Source organism: Acipenser ruthenus, chromosome 3 (genome assembly GCF_902713425.1).
Source record: "Acipenser ruthenus chromosome 3, fAciRut3.2 maternal haplotype, whole genome shotgun sequence".
Taxonomy (NCBI): Eukaryota; Metazoa; Chordata; class Actinopteri; order Acipenseriformes; family Acipenseridae; genus Acipenser; species Acipenser ruthenus.
This window is the reverse complement of record NC_081191.1, coordinates 16,427,767-16,446,156: the sequence shown is the minus strand read 5'-3', so window position 1 is coordinate 16,446,156 and position 18,390 is coordinate 16,427,767. Positions and strand designations below refer to the sequence as shown.

Sequence of the window (18,390 nt, the reverse complement as noted above, 5' to 3'; positions counted from 1 at the left end):
ATCGAGAGACCTAAACATGGAGTCAAAGACACTGCAATCAAAAAGCATTTCATTGAGTGAACGCACGCAACAATATCCACCTGGTGTTCTGTACACCGATGGGTATCATTTTATTTTGCACAACTTGCCATTTATCTTTGGACCACACTCGAAAGTCAACAACAGACCGACATTTATCATCAGAAAAACACAGAAAAGGAAAGGCTGAGATTCACAGCTATGAGATGACGTCCTCCAGTAAAAAACGTATGAAAGATGAAAACTGTACAACTGGTAAAGATGTCTGACAGTGTATCTGTAGTTACTGACGAGTCTACAAATGCAAAAGATCAGTATGTTTTGCACATTTTGTTTGTTCTCCAAGGACTATCGAATACCTTCGAACTGAAAGTAATATTAGCCGATACAGTTAATCTGCAGTTAATTTGAATAATGTGACTGGATTTGTCTCCGATAATGCCAGTTACATGATCAAGGCATACAATAACATTCTTCGAGGTTACAGTACATTTGATTTGTAATGCCCACATAATAGCCCTTGCCAGCAATATCTGGTTTAAACATTGCCCACGCAGAAAACTACATTTTAAAGACCACCTGACAGAAGCAATCCAACAAGAAGGCTGTACTTTACCCATAACGTTGCCACCTGAGCCATGCATAACACGATGGGGCACTTGGTATTCTGCTGCTGAATATCATTCCAAATACATCCCTTTTTACGCAGGCTTCATGGAAAAGGAAATGCACATTTCACCAAACACCGTAGTGTTAAAGGGTCTCCAGAAATTGCTTAAAGATGTGCAAAGTTTAAAATCTCAACTCTCCCTAATTGCAACGCATGCCAAGGGACTGTTGGATCTGATTCAGTGCTTTGAAAGCCGTAAAGTGACAGTCCATCAAACATATAATAAAGTTGCAGAATTAATAAATACATACCGAGCAATGGAACAAGAGGTACACAGCACAGACGCCACAATACACAAACTATGTGTAAAAACCTTCCATGACATTTCTGAAAAACTGACTAATTACTAAAACTCGGATCAATGCAAAAAGAAACCACATTTTTTTCAACCAGCTCATAACTTTTTGATGGCAGTAAGGATATTTGACCCACAACAAGTATGTAGTTTGGATCTGGAAGCCCTCCCATTATATTCTATTCCAGGATTTGATGTTGACTGTAAATCACAAATGGACAAATACCTACCATATTCAAAAGAAAACGGCAGTAGAATGAATTTGAATGAAGTTTGGATTAAAGATGAAGAATTATTTCCTAATTTAACATGAAAGGCTAAAATATATTTGTCAGTTGTTACCAATTATGTAGATGCTGAAAGAAGTGTTTCTTCTTATGACCAAGTTTTTACAGAACATCAGTCTATGAAAGAAGGCAGGGTCAACCAACTGACGATGCTTGAGTTTAATAGCACCATTTAATGCATGATACATTTTCTTTCATGAAACTGTAAGTGACACTTAATGTGCTGCTTGCGAACAACCTAGCATTATTACTATTATTATTATTATTATTATTATTATTATTATTATTATTATTACTATTATTATTATTATTATGTTATATTTGTAATATATATGTTACAGCATTGATGTTATGATTTCAGTATTTTATATAAATTGTTCTGGGAATCAGTGATTTTTTTTTAATATTATAACAATGCACGTTAATAGAATGACTAATCGAGATGATTAAAGGAATCAGGAGATTATTAATCATTAAGTGGTTTAATTAAGCAGACTACATGACCACCTTGCGGAGCAGTGCAGCCTAAGAAAGCAGGTCGCGTAAAACGCAGGGCCCTATCAGTGATAAGTGAACTGAATCTCCCTGTGAAATAAAACTCACGTTGATTTAAATGCACCGTGTGTGTAACACATATCAAATATGCTACGAAATAGTTTTTAAATTATTTGAATAAAACACAGCAGATCCCAAATGGTTTAACTTGTATTGGCACATTACAGTAACGTAAAATGTAATTTCCTAAAGCATATTGTTCAACAACGTCTTGCACATCTGACACTTGTAAAGTTACAAAAAATATATATTTCTGTGCACTGATTTTTTAATTTTTTTTTCTCTCAGTATGATCTCTAGAACACGTCTCGGACAAAGCAACAAAGCACAAAAGTTTACAAAAGTTTGCCGTTACTATACATTACAGGTTTACTGCATAACTTTATTCCATGAAAAGTGTGATGTGAATGTGCTGTTGCATACAGGGGTATGTTTGCATTCAGCAGCTGCATGTAGTGTGTGTGCCACCAGTAATTTATGGAGTCGAGAGCTGCGACAGAGTTCATCAAACGTGATCTTGTTATTTAATACAACAGTTACGTTCAATACCGGAATCGTGTCTTATTTAAAGAAGAACTGAACACATTGGAGGGATGTATTAAAATGGATGTGCGTCTGGGCGGATACAGGATTCGGATTTGGTTCACCGAATCCTAAGTATTCGGCCAAATTTGAACCCTGCTCAAAAAGTAGGTATTCGGGCCGAATCTGAAACCGAATCCTGGATTCGGTGCATCCCTAATTGAGAGTGTATTAAAAAAGGATGATCAATAGCATTACTAACCTGGGCCCCTTCCTTAAGTTTTAAAATGCACTCCATGGTGTTGATGGTAATGACCACTGGTTCGGAACCTAGTTTTGTCCATGGCACATGGATCCGCAGCTCATGAATGTGTCCACTCAGGAACGTAAAAGGCAGTTTAAGTTCCTAAAAAACAAAAACAAAAAAGCATTTTTAAAAAACTTGAAAATTGTGATTTGTTTTTTGTTGCATTTCTTACGGTTTCTTCTGAAATTCAGCAAAATAAAACATCCATGAAATTCAGGGCTCAATAAAATCTTAAAAACAAGCAGTACAACACATTGCATTGTTTAAAATCACTATTACTTCTGAAGAAAAATTGACTTTCAATTGAAGACCTACCAAATACCAAGGAGGCAATAGATTTCAATAACCCTAGTAATTTAAATTCCAAAGCAGCCTTATCAGACAAAATAGTGTTAAAATCCATCAGAATGGTGATTTTTTTTTACCCTGCTGAATATTTTAAAAAAAAAACATAAAAACTTGTGCACTACTTTATAGCATTTAACGGAGTCTCATCTGTATTGTGTTTTTGAAAAGGAAACTATAAAAGATCATTCATGTGGGTCAAGTGTAAGTGTTAAGCTTTAAAGCAACTTTCAAGTTGTAAGAATCCAGGGGGCTCCCGAGTGGCGCATCCAGTAAAGGCGCTCCGTGTGGAGTGTAGGATGCGCCCTATAGCCTGGTAGTCGCTGGTTCGAGTCCAGGCTATTCCACTGTGGACGGGTGTTCCCAGGGGGCGGCGCACAATTGGCCGAGCACCGCCAGGTGGGAGGGGCGGCTTAAAACTTTCCATCCTACGCAGAGGGAGAACACAAATGTAACGTCATTAAGTGGGACTGGCATTGCAGGGGAGATGAAAGGAGGTTCCAGTTCCGAGTGACTATTTTGTAAGCATAATGAATGCTTATTCACCACCCCGTTAGAAAATTGCATTTTTCCTGCATTTTTTTTTTTAACGCAAGACAGTGAACGTGACTGTATAACTGTTTTAAGTACCCGTCCAGATGGCGCACAATTTGCCGGGGGGGGGGGGGGAATCAGGAATCAGGTCGGCAGGGCAATCCACGGTTGACCGTGCACCAGCGACTACACTGTGGCTGATAGGGCGCCTGTGGGTCTGCAGTGGAGCCATTCAGTTCTGTGTTGTCCTCCAGCACTATAGGTTTGGTGGCTTCGCTGTGGATTGATGGATTGGCGGGAACACATTTCGGAGGACGTGTGTTTCAGCTTCCATTTCCCGAGTCGCCGGGGGGTTGCAGCGGTGAACCAGGATAAAAAAATAATAAATGGGCATTCCAAATTGAGGAGAAACTTGGAGTAAAAAAACATTGGCGATGACTAAATTAAAAAAGAAAAAAAAAAGTACTCACCCAGAGGACTACTAAGACACAGATATCAACTAGTCCTCATCAGATTTAATTCACCTCAGGTGAGCAGGCGTTTCTAACCCTGCACTATACAACACAATACATACATTGTACACTGGCACCTTTGTGTATCCTGTTTTTCTTGTTGACTCAAAGACCAAAAAGAAGAAAAACATGTTCCCTTAAAGAAGTCAGAATCAATATTGAAGACTTTTCAGTCCATGGCTACACAGGAAACTCTTGTGAAAAACGGAATGCTCCATCTTAAACTACAATAAACTACTAAGAACTAATTTGGGGTATTTAAATTATGTTAACAGGTGTAAAACTAGGCTTTTCAAAGTATTAATTCTTACTAACAGGTTTACATTTACATGCATCTGTAACTTTGCACCCATATCTAAGTGTTGAACACATGGCTAAGTGTAATGTTAATATTGTCAGCGACAGCTAAATCGTGTGTTGAGAGCTTTACCTCATAGTAACATTATCCTGGAAAAACTGAACAAAGATTTTTCTAACTGAATAAAATGTTTTCAATCTTCTTAAAACACAGAGCAGTCAGGTTTTTTTTTTAAACCATTTGGTCCCAGAAAACTTCCTTGAACACCTCAGTGTCCATATTTGTTCTATGTCACGATAAAACATTTACTATAAAAAATATATAATAATAATAATAATAATAATAATAATAATAATAATAATAATAATAATAAATAATAATTTAAAAAAATAAAAAAAATCTACATCGCCTGATGTGTTAGTGTCAGAAAGTAACAATGTGGAAGACTTTAGTTTAGGGGACGAGGGGAGTTTCGGCTCAAGTTGAGTCCAAATGTGTTTGAAAGGTGATTTGTCTGGCAACCAAGCTGGCTATGGTATAAACACTGTATTAGTCATAAAGTAATCCTAAAACCAAGCTGTGAAATATATGTGGGGGCACTACTTAATCTGAGTGCAATGTGTTCTTAGTCCTGCAGAAAAAGACTCCTCTATTGTTTGAGTGGAAAAACACCTAGGCCTTGCTGGACAACTACACACACACTGATATACCCCTGTCATTCTCCCCTGCAGATGAAGTCACAGCACTGTGCTGCTTGAGTTCAAGGCAGTATGACATACCTGCTCTAGGACATCCAGCTTTAGATCCAGTTTGCTGAGAACCACATCTCCTCCCCACAGTGACAACTGCAGGTCTGATGGCTTCAGGTTTTTAATGTAGCGATCGACATAGCTCATCAAAAGTGGAGTAACGTAAGACTCCAACATTGTGGAGAGCCTTGGTGCTAGTGATGTAAAGAAAGAAAATATCAGATTCATACAGCTGCTCACACCTATTTGCTTTCATGTGATAACTAACTTTGAATTGATTAACGAGCAATCACAGCAGTACGATAATAAATTAAACTAATTCTAATTAAATGCCCTGGTCATTTGAGGGTACCGTTTTGATATTCTACGTATGTGCGAACTAAAAACCTTCAATAACTTGTTATCACAGAGCAGCTGGATCGCTTTTATAAAGTTCAAGTCTGTGGATCCAAGTTTTACCAAAACATCTTATCCAGTTTCTTAGTTTTCACTCTTTTGTCAGTATAAGTCGGATTCAAATTACTTGTAGTGGAGGCAGGAGGGGAGTGGTCTTTCCATGTATTTTATTCAAATAAAACGTTGCATATACACAGACACTAGCCTTTTCATTTGCCGAGAAGAATCTAAGGTTAAAGGCATAAACATAAAAAAAAGATATTTCAAGCAGTTGTACACCACAAATACTCAGCAGAATTACATCGTGCTGTTTACCCCCTCCCAACAATTACACGTCACTGTTTACTTATTTGCAATACCACAATGTATGAACAGCAGGAACAAACGGCAGCAAGCGAAACACCCAAAACTCTACAATCTAGTTATTCACACAATGTTTTTTATGCTTACTTTATTTAGAGCGACAGTTTCTAGAAGATTCACCTGTCCACGATGTTACTCATTCCGCACCAGGAAAATAACAACAGCACTACCGCTCTCTTCCGTAGTGCACCACTTCCGCCACTAATAGGTCATTTCCTATCGTGATGCAGCTTACCGAACGTAAGCGAGTTGGCTGCGTGACTGTTATGCTGACAGTTTCGCTTTTGGATGAGTGTCTGGCAAAATGAGACAAAAACATGTGTCTCGTTGATGGACAAAGCTGTTTTAGGAAGACTAATGTCTATGAGTAAAAGCTGCGCAATGGTGCCTTGCTTGTGATGTGGCGTGTGAGAATTCTGCACATGTCTGTGGACTAACTTTTTATAAAACGATGCCGTTCTTGCAATAGTGTTTTGTCAAACCGGTTGAAGACAACAGGCTAGCAGCCTGCTTTCTGTATTTCTAAGTTGATTTTCAGGAAGCAGACAGGGGTGGTTTAGGTGCGGGACAGAATACTGCACTGTGCAGCACTGCAATGCTAGTACTTTTCTACGGCAGTATTGGTGCACCATGTTAAATAGTGCACCACAGTAATGTTAATTTTACAATAACTAAGTGCATTCTACTCTTTAAAAAAAAAAAAAATATATATATATATATATATATATATATATATATATATATATATATATATAATAACTTCTGGTTTAGCTGTAATTATCCAAGCACCTAGTCCATAGGCTTGCTCCAGCCACTACACCACTTCTTGCTATGTTATACTAGGTCAGAATACTGGAATCGGGGGGGGAAAAATAAATAACCAATGACCTTTTTATCCAAATGTTTTATTATTATTTAATAGTTACATGGTTTTACTGGAAACTGTTCAGACATCATACCACTGCAGAGTAATTGTAGTGTCATTATTCAGCATGCATATTGGTTCTACTCACAATTCTACAAAGGTACTACCACAAGGCAGTTCCACTCCCAAGAGCTTGGACATATAACTATCACGACAAGAGCACAGTAATCTGTATAATTACCGGTTTTACACAATTTAGGAGCAAGGGGTGATCATTTTCATGTAGAACACTGGTAAGATTAGTTAATCTTGGTTCCCTTTCAATTTGAAGATGACCACCAAAACAATACTTTCGGGATATGCCTCCTTGTTAGGTATTTACTGAGCATTTTATATCAAAGCTGCCAATAGGCCCCTCCGTGGAGTGATTTCCTCGGTTCCGCCTCCTGAGGTAATAAATAGTCACTGCATGGAGACTTCAGTCTCTTTTGCCTTTCTCGAACAGGTAGATAAGCTAACCTCTTTCCAGTTGTGTGATTGACTCTTAAGAGCTCTCTCTCTCGAGTTTTTCTGCAGTTCCCTTGCAATTTCATTGCTGGAAGTCGGCTCACCACTTCCCTGGAATCAGAAACTCGGCAGCTGAAGACTGAGCTTAACATTACTCAACTGCGTTTCATGTTAAAAATTAAAATATAAATATATATACATATATTAGCAGCTGTTGTGAAAGTAAAAATTAAGAGAAGGGAGAACGTGATCCTCCAGCGAGACCCAGCTCTGCTGCGAGCCGCTGTTGACTCAAGAACTCTGGGCTCTCTCTCTCTCTCTTCTGTCTTTTTTCTCCACGTCTGTAGGCTGTGCCACCCCGCTGCAAGCTACGCGCTGCACCAGTTGTGTACCGCACGCGACCCAGACGGGACCATCTGAGGATTGCTCCACTCCGCTGTTAGCATCACGCTGCACCGGTTGTGTGACTGCACGCAGAAAAGACTGCAACTGTCTGAAGGATATGCTCCACACCGTTGCAAGCTACCCACTGTTCCTGGTTGTGTGACTGCAAGCAGCCCAGACAAAGACACACAGCTCAGTGCCTTGGTGCTTCGGCTCTCAATGCTTGGTGCTCCGGCGCCCCAGTGTCTAGGCCTCGACGCCCGCAGTACCCTTGGGTCCTCGGTGCCTCTGTGTCCTTGGTGCACTAGATCCTCGGTGGTCTCGGTGTTCAAGTGATCCCCGACATCAGTGGCTTCGTGCTCCAGTGCTCCATAGCCTTGGTGTATCGGTGCTTCGGCATCCTCAGTGCCTCGAGGACTATACGCCTCAGCTCTTCAACGCCCAAGGCTTTCAAACCCTGCGTATCGGTGACCTTGGTGCTCCGCCGCCCCATAGCCTCGGTACCTCAGTGCTTCGACACCCTCGGTGCCTCGAGGACCCGACGCAGGTTCTCTGGAAGGCAGTGTCTGAACAGCGCAGGTCTGTATTCAGACTGGCGCAGAATTTGACCCCCCAGCCTTTTCCAGCGTTCCTGGACTTTCTGGAGGAGGTCAAATCTGCCTGCCCGGCCTCGGCGCCCAGTGTGTCCAAGAGCGCAGCTGCACTTGCCTCCATGGAAGGTGCAGAGGCTGTAGGGCTAGTATAGTTCCCTCCGGTGGACTCCACCATAGCAGCCCCCCCAGTAGGAGGCCTTTCCAAGGATCCTGTATGCCCTAACGGCCAATGCCGGATCAAGGAAAGCCCAACTAAAAAAGGCTTATGCAGCTGAAGCGCAGGTAACGCGCCTTGCCAACACAGGAGACCTCTTGACGGCCTACCTGGATGGCATGTTGCAACCTTTCCCAAGCCGCTAGCTTCAGAGCTACGCACGGTCTCGGGCACTTTATTACAGATCTCTGGCTTCCAAGGGCAAGCCCTGGGCAGAAGCCTGGCAGGCTTGGTGGTGGCAAGCAGACAGCTGTGGCTGTCTCAGGCGAGGGTCCTGGATGCGGACAAGTCCGCCTTACTGGATGCACCTATCTCCCCTGGCCCTACTTTTGAACCAGCGGTAGAGAAGATGCTGCAAAGCTCTCACAGAGAGCGAGAGGGGTCTCAACAGGTGGCTGTAATGCTCCCCTCCCAGCCCCAGCACGGGGAAGGGGGAGGTGATGGTGCCCGGCAGTCACTACGATAACCTGGATTGTTCCAATCCACACAGTGCCACAGGGCGACCTGATGCACCACCTCCAGGCCTCTGCGGCAACTAATACATGGGACCATCAGCAAGGACACGGAAACACTGGATGTGGGGCCCCAGAGCACCAGCAATCAGGGAGACAGTTCCAAAAGATCCGCCCCAGGCAGCCTCCAAGACAGTCTACGCCCCAGCCTCAGCAGCCCCGGCAAGGGCCCTGAAGGCTTGCAGCCTCAGACCCACCCATTCGCACAACACCAGCTGCAATACTGGCTCAATTGCACCTCAGGCTCCTGGGTGCTCACCACCGTACACACCGGTTATGCACTGCAGTTCCACGCGGGACCTCCTCCCTTTCAAGGGATCATGGTCACAGTGACCCTTTCCAGGTCTTGGCTCTCAGACAAGAAGTAGAAACACTGCTTGTCAAACAAGCCATCCGTCTCATAGAACACACCTCTCAGATACTCGAGATACTTCTTGGTGTCAAAAAAGGACAGCGGCCTTCGCCCCATCCTAGACCTGACACCTCAACGGGTTCTTGAGGTAGAGGAGGTTCCGGATGGTCACACACATGGTCACTTCACATGCGCCCGCTCCAAGCGTGGCTCAGTGCCTTTCGGCTACTCCCCAAACGCGACAGACACCGTTGGCTGACCATGTCTCGTCTATGCTGGGAAGCACTACCCTGGTGGAGGCAAGCCTCTCACCTGATCAAAGGCATAATGATGGGAGTGATACACAACCGTCAAGTGGTGACGGCGGTTTGGGAAGGCAGAGTAGTCCGCGGACCCTGGTCGGGTCGCTGGACATCCCTGCACATAAATGCGCTAGAGCTGAAAGAGATTCACCTCGCGTTGCAACATTTCCTCCTTGTGCTCCAGGGCAAACATGTCCTTGTCCGCACGGACAACATTTCAGTAGCATACGTGAACCACCAGGGAAGGCTTCGGTCTCTGGGGTTACACCACATAGCCTCTTTGCCACTTCCTGTCCCTCCAGGCTGTCCATCTCCCAGGAGTGGTGAACTGGGCAGCGGACGTCCTCTCAAGGGAGGGTCCTCACCCGTCAGAATGGCGACTGCACCCTCACGTGGTGCAACGCATTTGGGAACGCTTCGGGGAAGTCCAGGTCTATCTGTTTGCCATGGCAGAAATGACCTATTGCCCCCTGTGGTTCTCCTTCCGCAGCTGCGGAGGTCCACTAGGCGTAGACACCCTAGCGCACGAATGGCTTTTGTATGCTCTCCGGCCTATACCTCTGCTCCCTGCCTTCCTCAAGAAGGTCAGGAGAGACAAGTCGACAGTTCTCCCGGTGGCCCCCAGATGGCCCAGGAGAATCTGGTCCTTGAACCTCTGCCAGCTGCTGCAGGGCCAGCCCTGGGAGATCCCACTAAGCATGGATCTCAGTCAGGCGAAAGGCACCCTCTGGCACCCAGAGCCGGCAAGACTCCAGCTGTGGGTCTGGCCCCTGAACGGGACCGTCTGTCTGCCTTGGGGTTCTCAGATGTAGTCGTCAGTACACTGCAGAACGCTAGGGCTTCTTCCACAAGAGCGTTGTACGCCTACAAGTGGAAGTATTTTCAAAATTGGTGCATGACCAGAGGTCATGATCCCATCTATTGCCCTATAGCAATTATTTTACAGGTTCTGCAAGATCTGTTAGAGGCAGGTAAATCCCCCGTTGACAGTGTACCTAGCAGCCATATCGGCATGTCATGTCCCCATTGACTCAATATCCCTGGGTGCTCATATACTAGTGACCCATTTTCTAAAGGGTGCTCAGCAATTCCGTCCTTCTAGGAAGGACGCCCTCCCCTAATGGAGTCTAGACGTGGCATTGGAGGCTCTCACTAAGGCCCCGTTTGAGCCTGTACATTCCATAGAGCTGAAATAGCTCTCTATGAAGACAGCCTTAGGTGTGGCTACGTCATGGGCCCTCTTTAGCCCTTTGTGGTCCATTTGTTCAGCGCGTCTCTGACGCGTCAGGTCCAATTTATTTTCACACGCGCAGTTTATTTTACACACACTGTTTAAAAGTATTTTTCACAGTAAAACAGGTTTCAAAGGCACTGCACATCAACAGGACACTCAGTACTGCATCTCCAGCCCCGCCCCACCCCTTGTTCGTTGTATTTTTCACATACCTCTTCCTAGTCGTGCATACTGATTAATCATCTCCTGATCACTCGTTTTATCACCAAACTCCTCAATAATGCGATCCAAGTCATTATTTTATTACTATATCTCAAAAAGCTCTGCAAATATCTGTGATATTCTTTGCTCCCTAGATGCGGAAGCAGCTATCTTGTTTGTTTATGTCCGTGTTATCTCTGTGGTGCCGGGGCTATGTGTATTGCTCAGATCTGCCCCTTTTTTTCTGCTTTTCTCGGCTCCTATCGGACTCACTCAGCCATTGAATGGTTTTCTCTGCTTTTTCCGGAGAAAAAAACGACTAGAGACCTGTGCTTTATGTCTTTTTGATGGACCGGAAAGGGAAAGACCTGGTCCGACATAGGACCGCAAAGTGTTAGAGGTGCCTCGTTGACTGATATTTGTACTGCGGCTAGCTGGGCTACTCCGCATACATTCATCAGATTCTACCGACTTAATGTGGGTCCTTGAGGTTGCACGCTCACACCACCAACACTAGATGGTGGTAGCGAGACGTCTCTCATGTGCTGCCCACTCGTTCTCGGCTTTGGTATACTTTCCCAAAAGTATTGTTTTGGTGGTCATCTTCTCTTTCAGGTAACCGGGGTTACATCCGTAACCTATCGTTATGTGGCTTGTTCACTTTATTCAGTGTCTGCCAGGATTTTTTAGAAAGGGTTGGTTGGATTATGTATTTTAACCATGGCATGTGATTTGACATACTAGTCAAACAATAATTGATTGTGTGCAACAATCAATTATTGTTTGACTAGTATGGCAAATCGTTTGACTGAATGCAACATCACATACACTACCCTTCAGCAAGGACTGGGACATGCATTGGGGTCTGCTGTGTATTATCCCTGTTGATGGGGGTAGGAAAGGTGCCTGTCTGTCTGTACATGCAATGCTTACATTAGTATGTATGTATATAGTGTACATTACAACACTCACATGCTTCCCTGGTCCACTTCACAACAAGCAGCTTTCAGAAGCAAGGGTTTTTAGAAAAAATCTTTGCTGGAATAGTTAGTAAGAGTGGCAAAGGAGAAACGACAATACAGGATCATACAAAACAACACATAACAACATATGAAACAATGAAGAAATTCAAAATGAGGAAAATATAGACAATCTTGAAACTGCAATTACAATATTCAACCACTTGTTGTTGCTAAGTGCTTTGGCAAATCCAGCAAAAAAGCAAATCTAGCTTGCCGGACTGTGTATCCATAACAACTTTAACATTATAAAATAACAATATATAATTACTGGTATTTTGGATTATTTTCTTTATATTTTATACTCTGTACTCCACAACCATGAATACTTATTTTTAGGCCTACTGTTTCAAATACCTCCCTTAAAGTGCTGTTTTGAGTGAGTTATGCCCTTTTGACCTTTGCCCCTCCTGATCGTTTACACTGAATTCATTAATATCCGAACATATTTTATTAATTGATTTACAAACATTGTATTTACAATCATATTTGCAAGTGTCAATGGGCTGATCTTGAAATAGATTCAATCCAACATATCCAATATAATTTGGATTTCTTCTTCTAGTGGATTCCTTGGTAACTATTTTATTTTCTGTCCATGACTGTCCAGTCTTTTATTGTTGTTTGTTTTTTCCCTCTTGAGACCAAGAAATATGTGGAAATCTACATACAGTATATATATGGCTCCCTTGAGAAAGATATGTACAACATATCGAAACATTGGGCAGCTGGCTCTTTGAGCTAATATATATATATATATATATATATATATATATATATATATATATATATATATATATATATATATATATATATATATTCATATTCTCTATGTATCACTCTCCAATGCTGTAGCATTCTTTCTCAGACAGTATTTCAGCCATGCCTCCAAAGGTAAGATGACACCAGGTGAAATAAAGCTGCAGCTCTATTGGTTATTACATTTATTACAGGACCCATCACAAGCACTTAAAGAATCCCATGCATTAGAATTCCATTCTTGCCCCTGCTTTCATTAATTTCTAATCTTCAATAATCCCCATGTAACTGCAATTTTAAGCAAATTCTCCTGACCTTTATTAGACTCAGTACAGTGTAGTTTACAAAGGGCAGGTAACCCAATTACCAAATTCTAAATGCTGATCCCACAGATCTTTAACGTGGTTAAAAAAAAACGCAATGTTCTCTTCAAGAACCTGTGCCTCAGTTGTTTTGGTTTTGTTCCACAGGAACCCCTTTGCCACCTGTCCAAGCTCCTGGTGCCCAGCAATGGTATGCTCATGTTTTTGTTTGCATTACCTGGCACAGGTTATTCTTCTGGATTTATTGCTCATGCATATCTGAGCATTACAGCCAATCCGGTGCATGCTTTTCTTTTACCCTGATGGTCGGGGTGTTTTTGCATTTTTGCATTTGCAAAGTGACAAATATTAGGAACCTGAACCAGAACTCACTCCAGTACCATCTCTATTGAAGAACATCTCATAATACCACATAGTGTCCTTGCAGCCGAAGAAAACATAAGGGTGCATATTAAAGGCAAGGTTCTTTAGTATAACGTTCAATTTGATTGCATGGCACAAAACATTTTAGGCTTGGGAAACTGGTCCATTAGCAGTAAAGGAATACATTGACATCTTGGCAATTTTTTTTTTTTAAATTCACTTTCTTTGATTTCCCCAAAACTCCAGGTCTGGACTGTCTGGTGTACTCTAGTTCAACTTCAATCTATAGTGCAAACTCAAAGGAAAAGTAGTGTTCACTTTTTTATGTGTGAAACCCTTTGGGAGTGGGGGTGGGGTAAAAAAGAAGGCTTCAGTTTGCAGACAGATTATATATCAAACGGAAAGCGGGATCAAGGTACATTGATGTTCATCTCAATTGGATTTTTCGCCACACACGTGCTTAGTGTTACTGTATATAGGAACGAAAAAATGCTTGCTTCCTTTACATGGGAACTTGATTTCGGTTTAATGTTGTTCTGGGGGGTCTAAGCACTGTAACAGATTATGTTTGCTTTGGGGCATATTCGTATAATACGGTGGTATGTTTGTTACAGTGGTTACATTTATGTTTCCAAATAAGATAGGCTATATCTATACATAATAGTAATTGGCTCTGTAACATTTGGACTTCAAAAATGTTAAACTGCCCCTGAAAAACTATTTATTAATTATGCTTGAATTTACCAGCACCATGCTCTCTCCATAATGAGTTATTTTGCATAAAACGTACATATTTTTGTATATGTCAACATTTTTTTTTTGTAGTTGTTTTTACAATAACGAAAATCGCACTGCATTTTGCCAATTCTAGAATCATTTGAACAGTTGGCTTATTTTTGAATACTTTAAAACAAAATCAGTTGAGAAATCCGTTTGCAATGATCAATGCAACATTATCCAAAGCCAACAGTGGTATTAGGCTCAAATTACCGTACAAAAAAAAAAAAAAAAAGAAAACAAGTTTCCAGAGGCTCTTGGTTGTGCCAGAAGTCTCCAAAATCTACTTAAACTGGCGGGATTTAAGTTTAAGGTATTCAGTAGCTGAAATCGTGTGAATCCGGTGTTTGTAGGCCTTGATGTTTAGACAAGCACCTAAACAAGTTATTTATTATTGTTTTGTTGTTTAGAAATGCAAGAAATTTGGCACCGGGAACAAACATCAGACGGATGAAAGGGTCTTGTGTCATGTTTTAAATGAATACACCAGTCATTAGTGGCGTAACAATTACATCAGTTTGCTTAATGGACGGGTGCCAGAACTTTTATAAATCTCAGCTAGCCAATCAGATATGCCTTGGGGACTGGTAAAGAAAAAGAAGAAAAAAAAGATAAATAAAAATGAATACATATGGCAGATCATAACGAAGTCTTATAGTGACATCACTGTTTTTAGTTTGCATCTTCAAGGAACGATATTGTCCTTCATTAGAACGGGTTCATTTGGAATGTTTCTATCAAATAATATGAAGAAAATACAACAACGAGTAGCTTACCTACTTAATATGTCATTCGTTATGAGGAATCGTTTGTGCGAAAATGAACGGACTGACTGGCAGGAATTCTATTTGAAATGTCAATGGGAATGTGAACAAAGAAATCCTGATTCTGAGTTTTAATACAGTTAAGTAAACACGTGTCACATGCTGGGAATTGGGTTATAATGTACGTCTTATGTTTTGTTCATATCATAACTTTTTTTTGCATTGTTCATTTAGCATATAAAAGATGTTTTTTTATAAAAAAATAATATATATATGTATATGCTATTCATATTTTTTAAAGTGCTTTCTGTACATTTATTACATTTGTTCATGATTCTGTTTATTATTATTATTATTATTATTATTATTATTATTATTAATAATAATAATAATAATAATAATAATAATAATAATAATAATAATAATAATAATAATACTAATAAACTACTTAAATTCGTTTGACTATTTGTGTTATATTCAACTAAGTAATTCAAAAGTATATGTATATGTTCTAAAAGTAAAGTTAAACCCCTATGTCAAATTAGCCGAAAATATTGTTTTCAATTACATTTCTTCTTTTATCTGTTATGGTTATTACTGTATTTAATATGGAGTCTATCGTGATCGACTTATTTTCCAATTGCTAATCATCCACATCTTCCATCAATGCCTGTTCAGATCTGGCCGCTTTCACTGGCTCAGATGATTTAGCTTTCTGATGAGTCATTTCACCCAAGTTTGGTTCGGAATTGACCTGGCACATGACTGCGTAATTTGCGCTGGTTGTGGAGTTTGCTGTATGGAAGAAACGCTGTTGAATATGCATTAAGAGTTAGATAAGTGCGCTAATGTGTATTAAACTTGGTGTATTTATTAATTTTAATAATAGACAACTCATTGGTCATCATTTTAGAAGCTGATGAAAACAATATTTATATAAAAACGATATTTAATAATTATTAACAACATGTGTCAAAACTGTCAATCATACAATGTAGCAAAAGAAACACTTAGAATAATCAGACATGTTTTTGGAGTGTATCGTTTCTTTTTGATGCGCTTGGTCACATAGGAAGATTAATATTTATGGAACATAAATAATAATAATAATAATAATAATAATAATAATAATAATAATAATAATAATAATTTAGGTTGGTTTCAATATTTCTAATTAAATAATTAATGCTCAAATTGTTTGTTATGCTTAACGTGTATTTTTATACATTGTCTTTACAGATACAAATGTATCATAAAGGGGGAGAGGGTGTACACATCCATCTGCAAATGCAACACAAATTTGCTAGACATTATAAACATGACAATACAACACAATAGACAGCAGCAGTCACAAACAGACATGTTTGTATCAGGGGCAAGTACGCGATAACATGCAAGAACTCACTTAAATATTCTGACAAATGGAGGCTTTAATTGGTTCTAAATATGCTTCCCAAATATGGATAAACTAGATTGGTACTAATAATAATAATATATGTGACATTTTCATTCTACAACCCATTTAAAATGCTGTGTTACTATTAAAATGGATTTAATTCGAATGGTTTAATATTATGTTACTAAATTGATTCATTTAAAATTGTAATTATAACATATAAAATGTCATTATAATAGACGATACATGTAGACATTTCATTAGCATAGACAGACAGTGTTAAAATTATATCATATAATAATGCATTTAATTTAGTCAAATTTGGATTAAAGGTAAGACCGAAATTCGTAATTTATTTCTACTTCCGCCCAAAAAAATCCAAAGTAAAAAACAAGTTATATAAATAGATAGACAGACAGATAGATAGATAGACAGATAGATCGATCGATCGATCATTGTTGGCAGTGTTTCCAATGTGTTTCCAATGTGTAAGGTATTCTGCCAGTATTCCATAGTCACATATTTGACATCTGTCTCGTTAGTAATTACGAAGGGGTTCTCGATCATTGTATATAATATAAATCCAGTAAACAATCACGATCGTTTATGAAGTGTGTCGACTTTGCCACAGGAACAGCAGGGGCGTTTCCTTTATTTGATAACCACTGAAAAATGTTTTCAAATGTCTTTAGTCTTCAGTGCAAAAAACAAATAGGCTTGTGTTCTGACACTTAGACGTTTAGTTGCAGTGCAAAGCCTGCTTGGCCTTCCATCAAAGCAGAGTGTTTCAGATTTCGTTGGCTTTTCTCTCTTCTACCAGATGTCCAGTTGTATGTCATTGTGTGCTATGATTCTCTGGAGCTCGAAACCCTTCATATATAATAAGGGACAACTGTTTGTTATTTGATGTGAAAATATGTTTTTATTAAGAGCACCAATACCTATGTTTGCATATTTGTAAAGAGTTTATTAACGTGCCTTGTCTTTTGTAAATGTAGTTAGAGCAACTGCAATTGAAGTATTCCTTTTATACTTTGCAGGTTCAAATTCAACCAGCCCAGAAAGGAACAGCACGATACCTTTCAATGTTAGTAAACGTTCTTTACTCAAATTTCTTTGATTTCGTTTGCCTATACGATCACCTGCCCCTTGAATGATGTTGTTTTGGAAACTGTAAAATACATACATATATACTGTAAGCCTCCAAACCGTGGTATGCCTAAAATTTCATTTGTTTTAAAAAATTAACTTGCAAACACACGTAAATGTATCCCTGTCAGAGCAGTTCTGACTCAATAAGAAATGCTGTCGCAAACTTCTAAGTTGCCCAGTGCTGTACAGTGTAAGGTACAAGACAAATTATTATAAATAAAAACAAAACGATTCACTTTCTTCAACTTTATGCTATACTTCTTACAGTAGGCCTACAGGAGGGTTGTGTGTGGCAGTGTTGCCCAGCTTTAAATAATTATTGTTGTTCACAAAACATATAATGATTAACACATAGGTTTTTAAAGTAAATACAGCATACATCTGTACTGAAATACTTTTTTTATGCATAATGTTTTGTTTTTGGAAATACACGTACCTATAACACCCCTTTTTTATTTATTTATTTTTGCATACCAGTCCAGGGTGTTTCATAGATATGTGAAATAACTAAATTAGAGGTTAAACTAGTAGAAATAGTATAGCAAAGCGATGTAATTCCCTATGCGACTGATGAATTTGCATTGTAAAACATAACTCTTCTAAGATTTTAAGAAATGCAGAAAATGTGTCATTTGTCTTTTCTTCGCAATGTCCAAGCATATATTTCTCTTTAATAGGCCATATGTATGCTCAATGGTTATAGTAAGTAATTTGCATACAATTCCGACTGTGACAGTATTCTTGTACAAAACCCGTATGTGTGACTGGGTAGTGTGTGCCCCGTTTCTGTTTTCCAAGAACAACGTATCGATGCAAGCCATA

The 18,390-nt window shown here is 39.9% G+C and overlaps 1 protein-coding gene across 5 annotated transcripts in view; it reads right to left on the bottom strand.

Moving 5' to 3' along the window:
- Positions 1–6,104, bottom strand: part of LOC117394303 (intermembrane lipid transfer protein VPS13B-like) — a 370,657-nt gene extending 364,553 nt beyond the window's left edge. For 2 of the 5 annotated variants that reach the window (XM_059012617.1, XM_059012618.1), the window contains exons 1-3: positions 5,939–6,104; positions 5,123–5,286; positions 2,610–2,753 (exon numbers count right to left, since the gene is read on the bottom strand). In XM_059012617.1, coding sequence (XP_058868600.1) covers positions 2,610–2,753; positions 5,123–5,269 — 291 coding nt within the window. In that variant the 5' untranslated portion in view covers positions 5,270–5,286; positions 5,939–6,104. The remainder of the gene's footprint in view (positions 1–2,609; positions 2,754–5,122; positions 5,287–5,938) is intronic. The other 3 variants (XM_033992431.3, XM_033992429.3, XM_059012619.1) reach the window with 2 other exon arrangements.
- Positions 6,105–18,390: the final 12,286 nt, after the last annotated feature.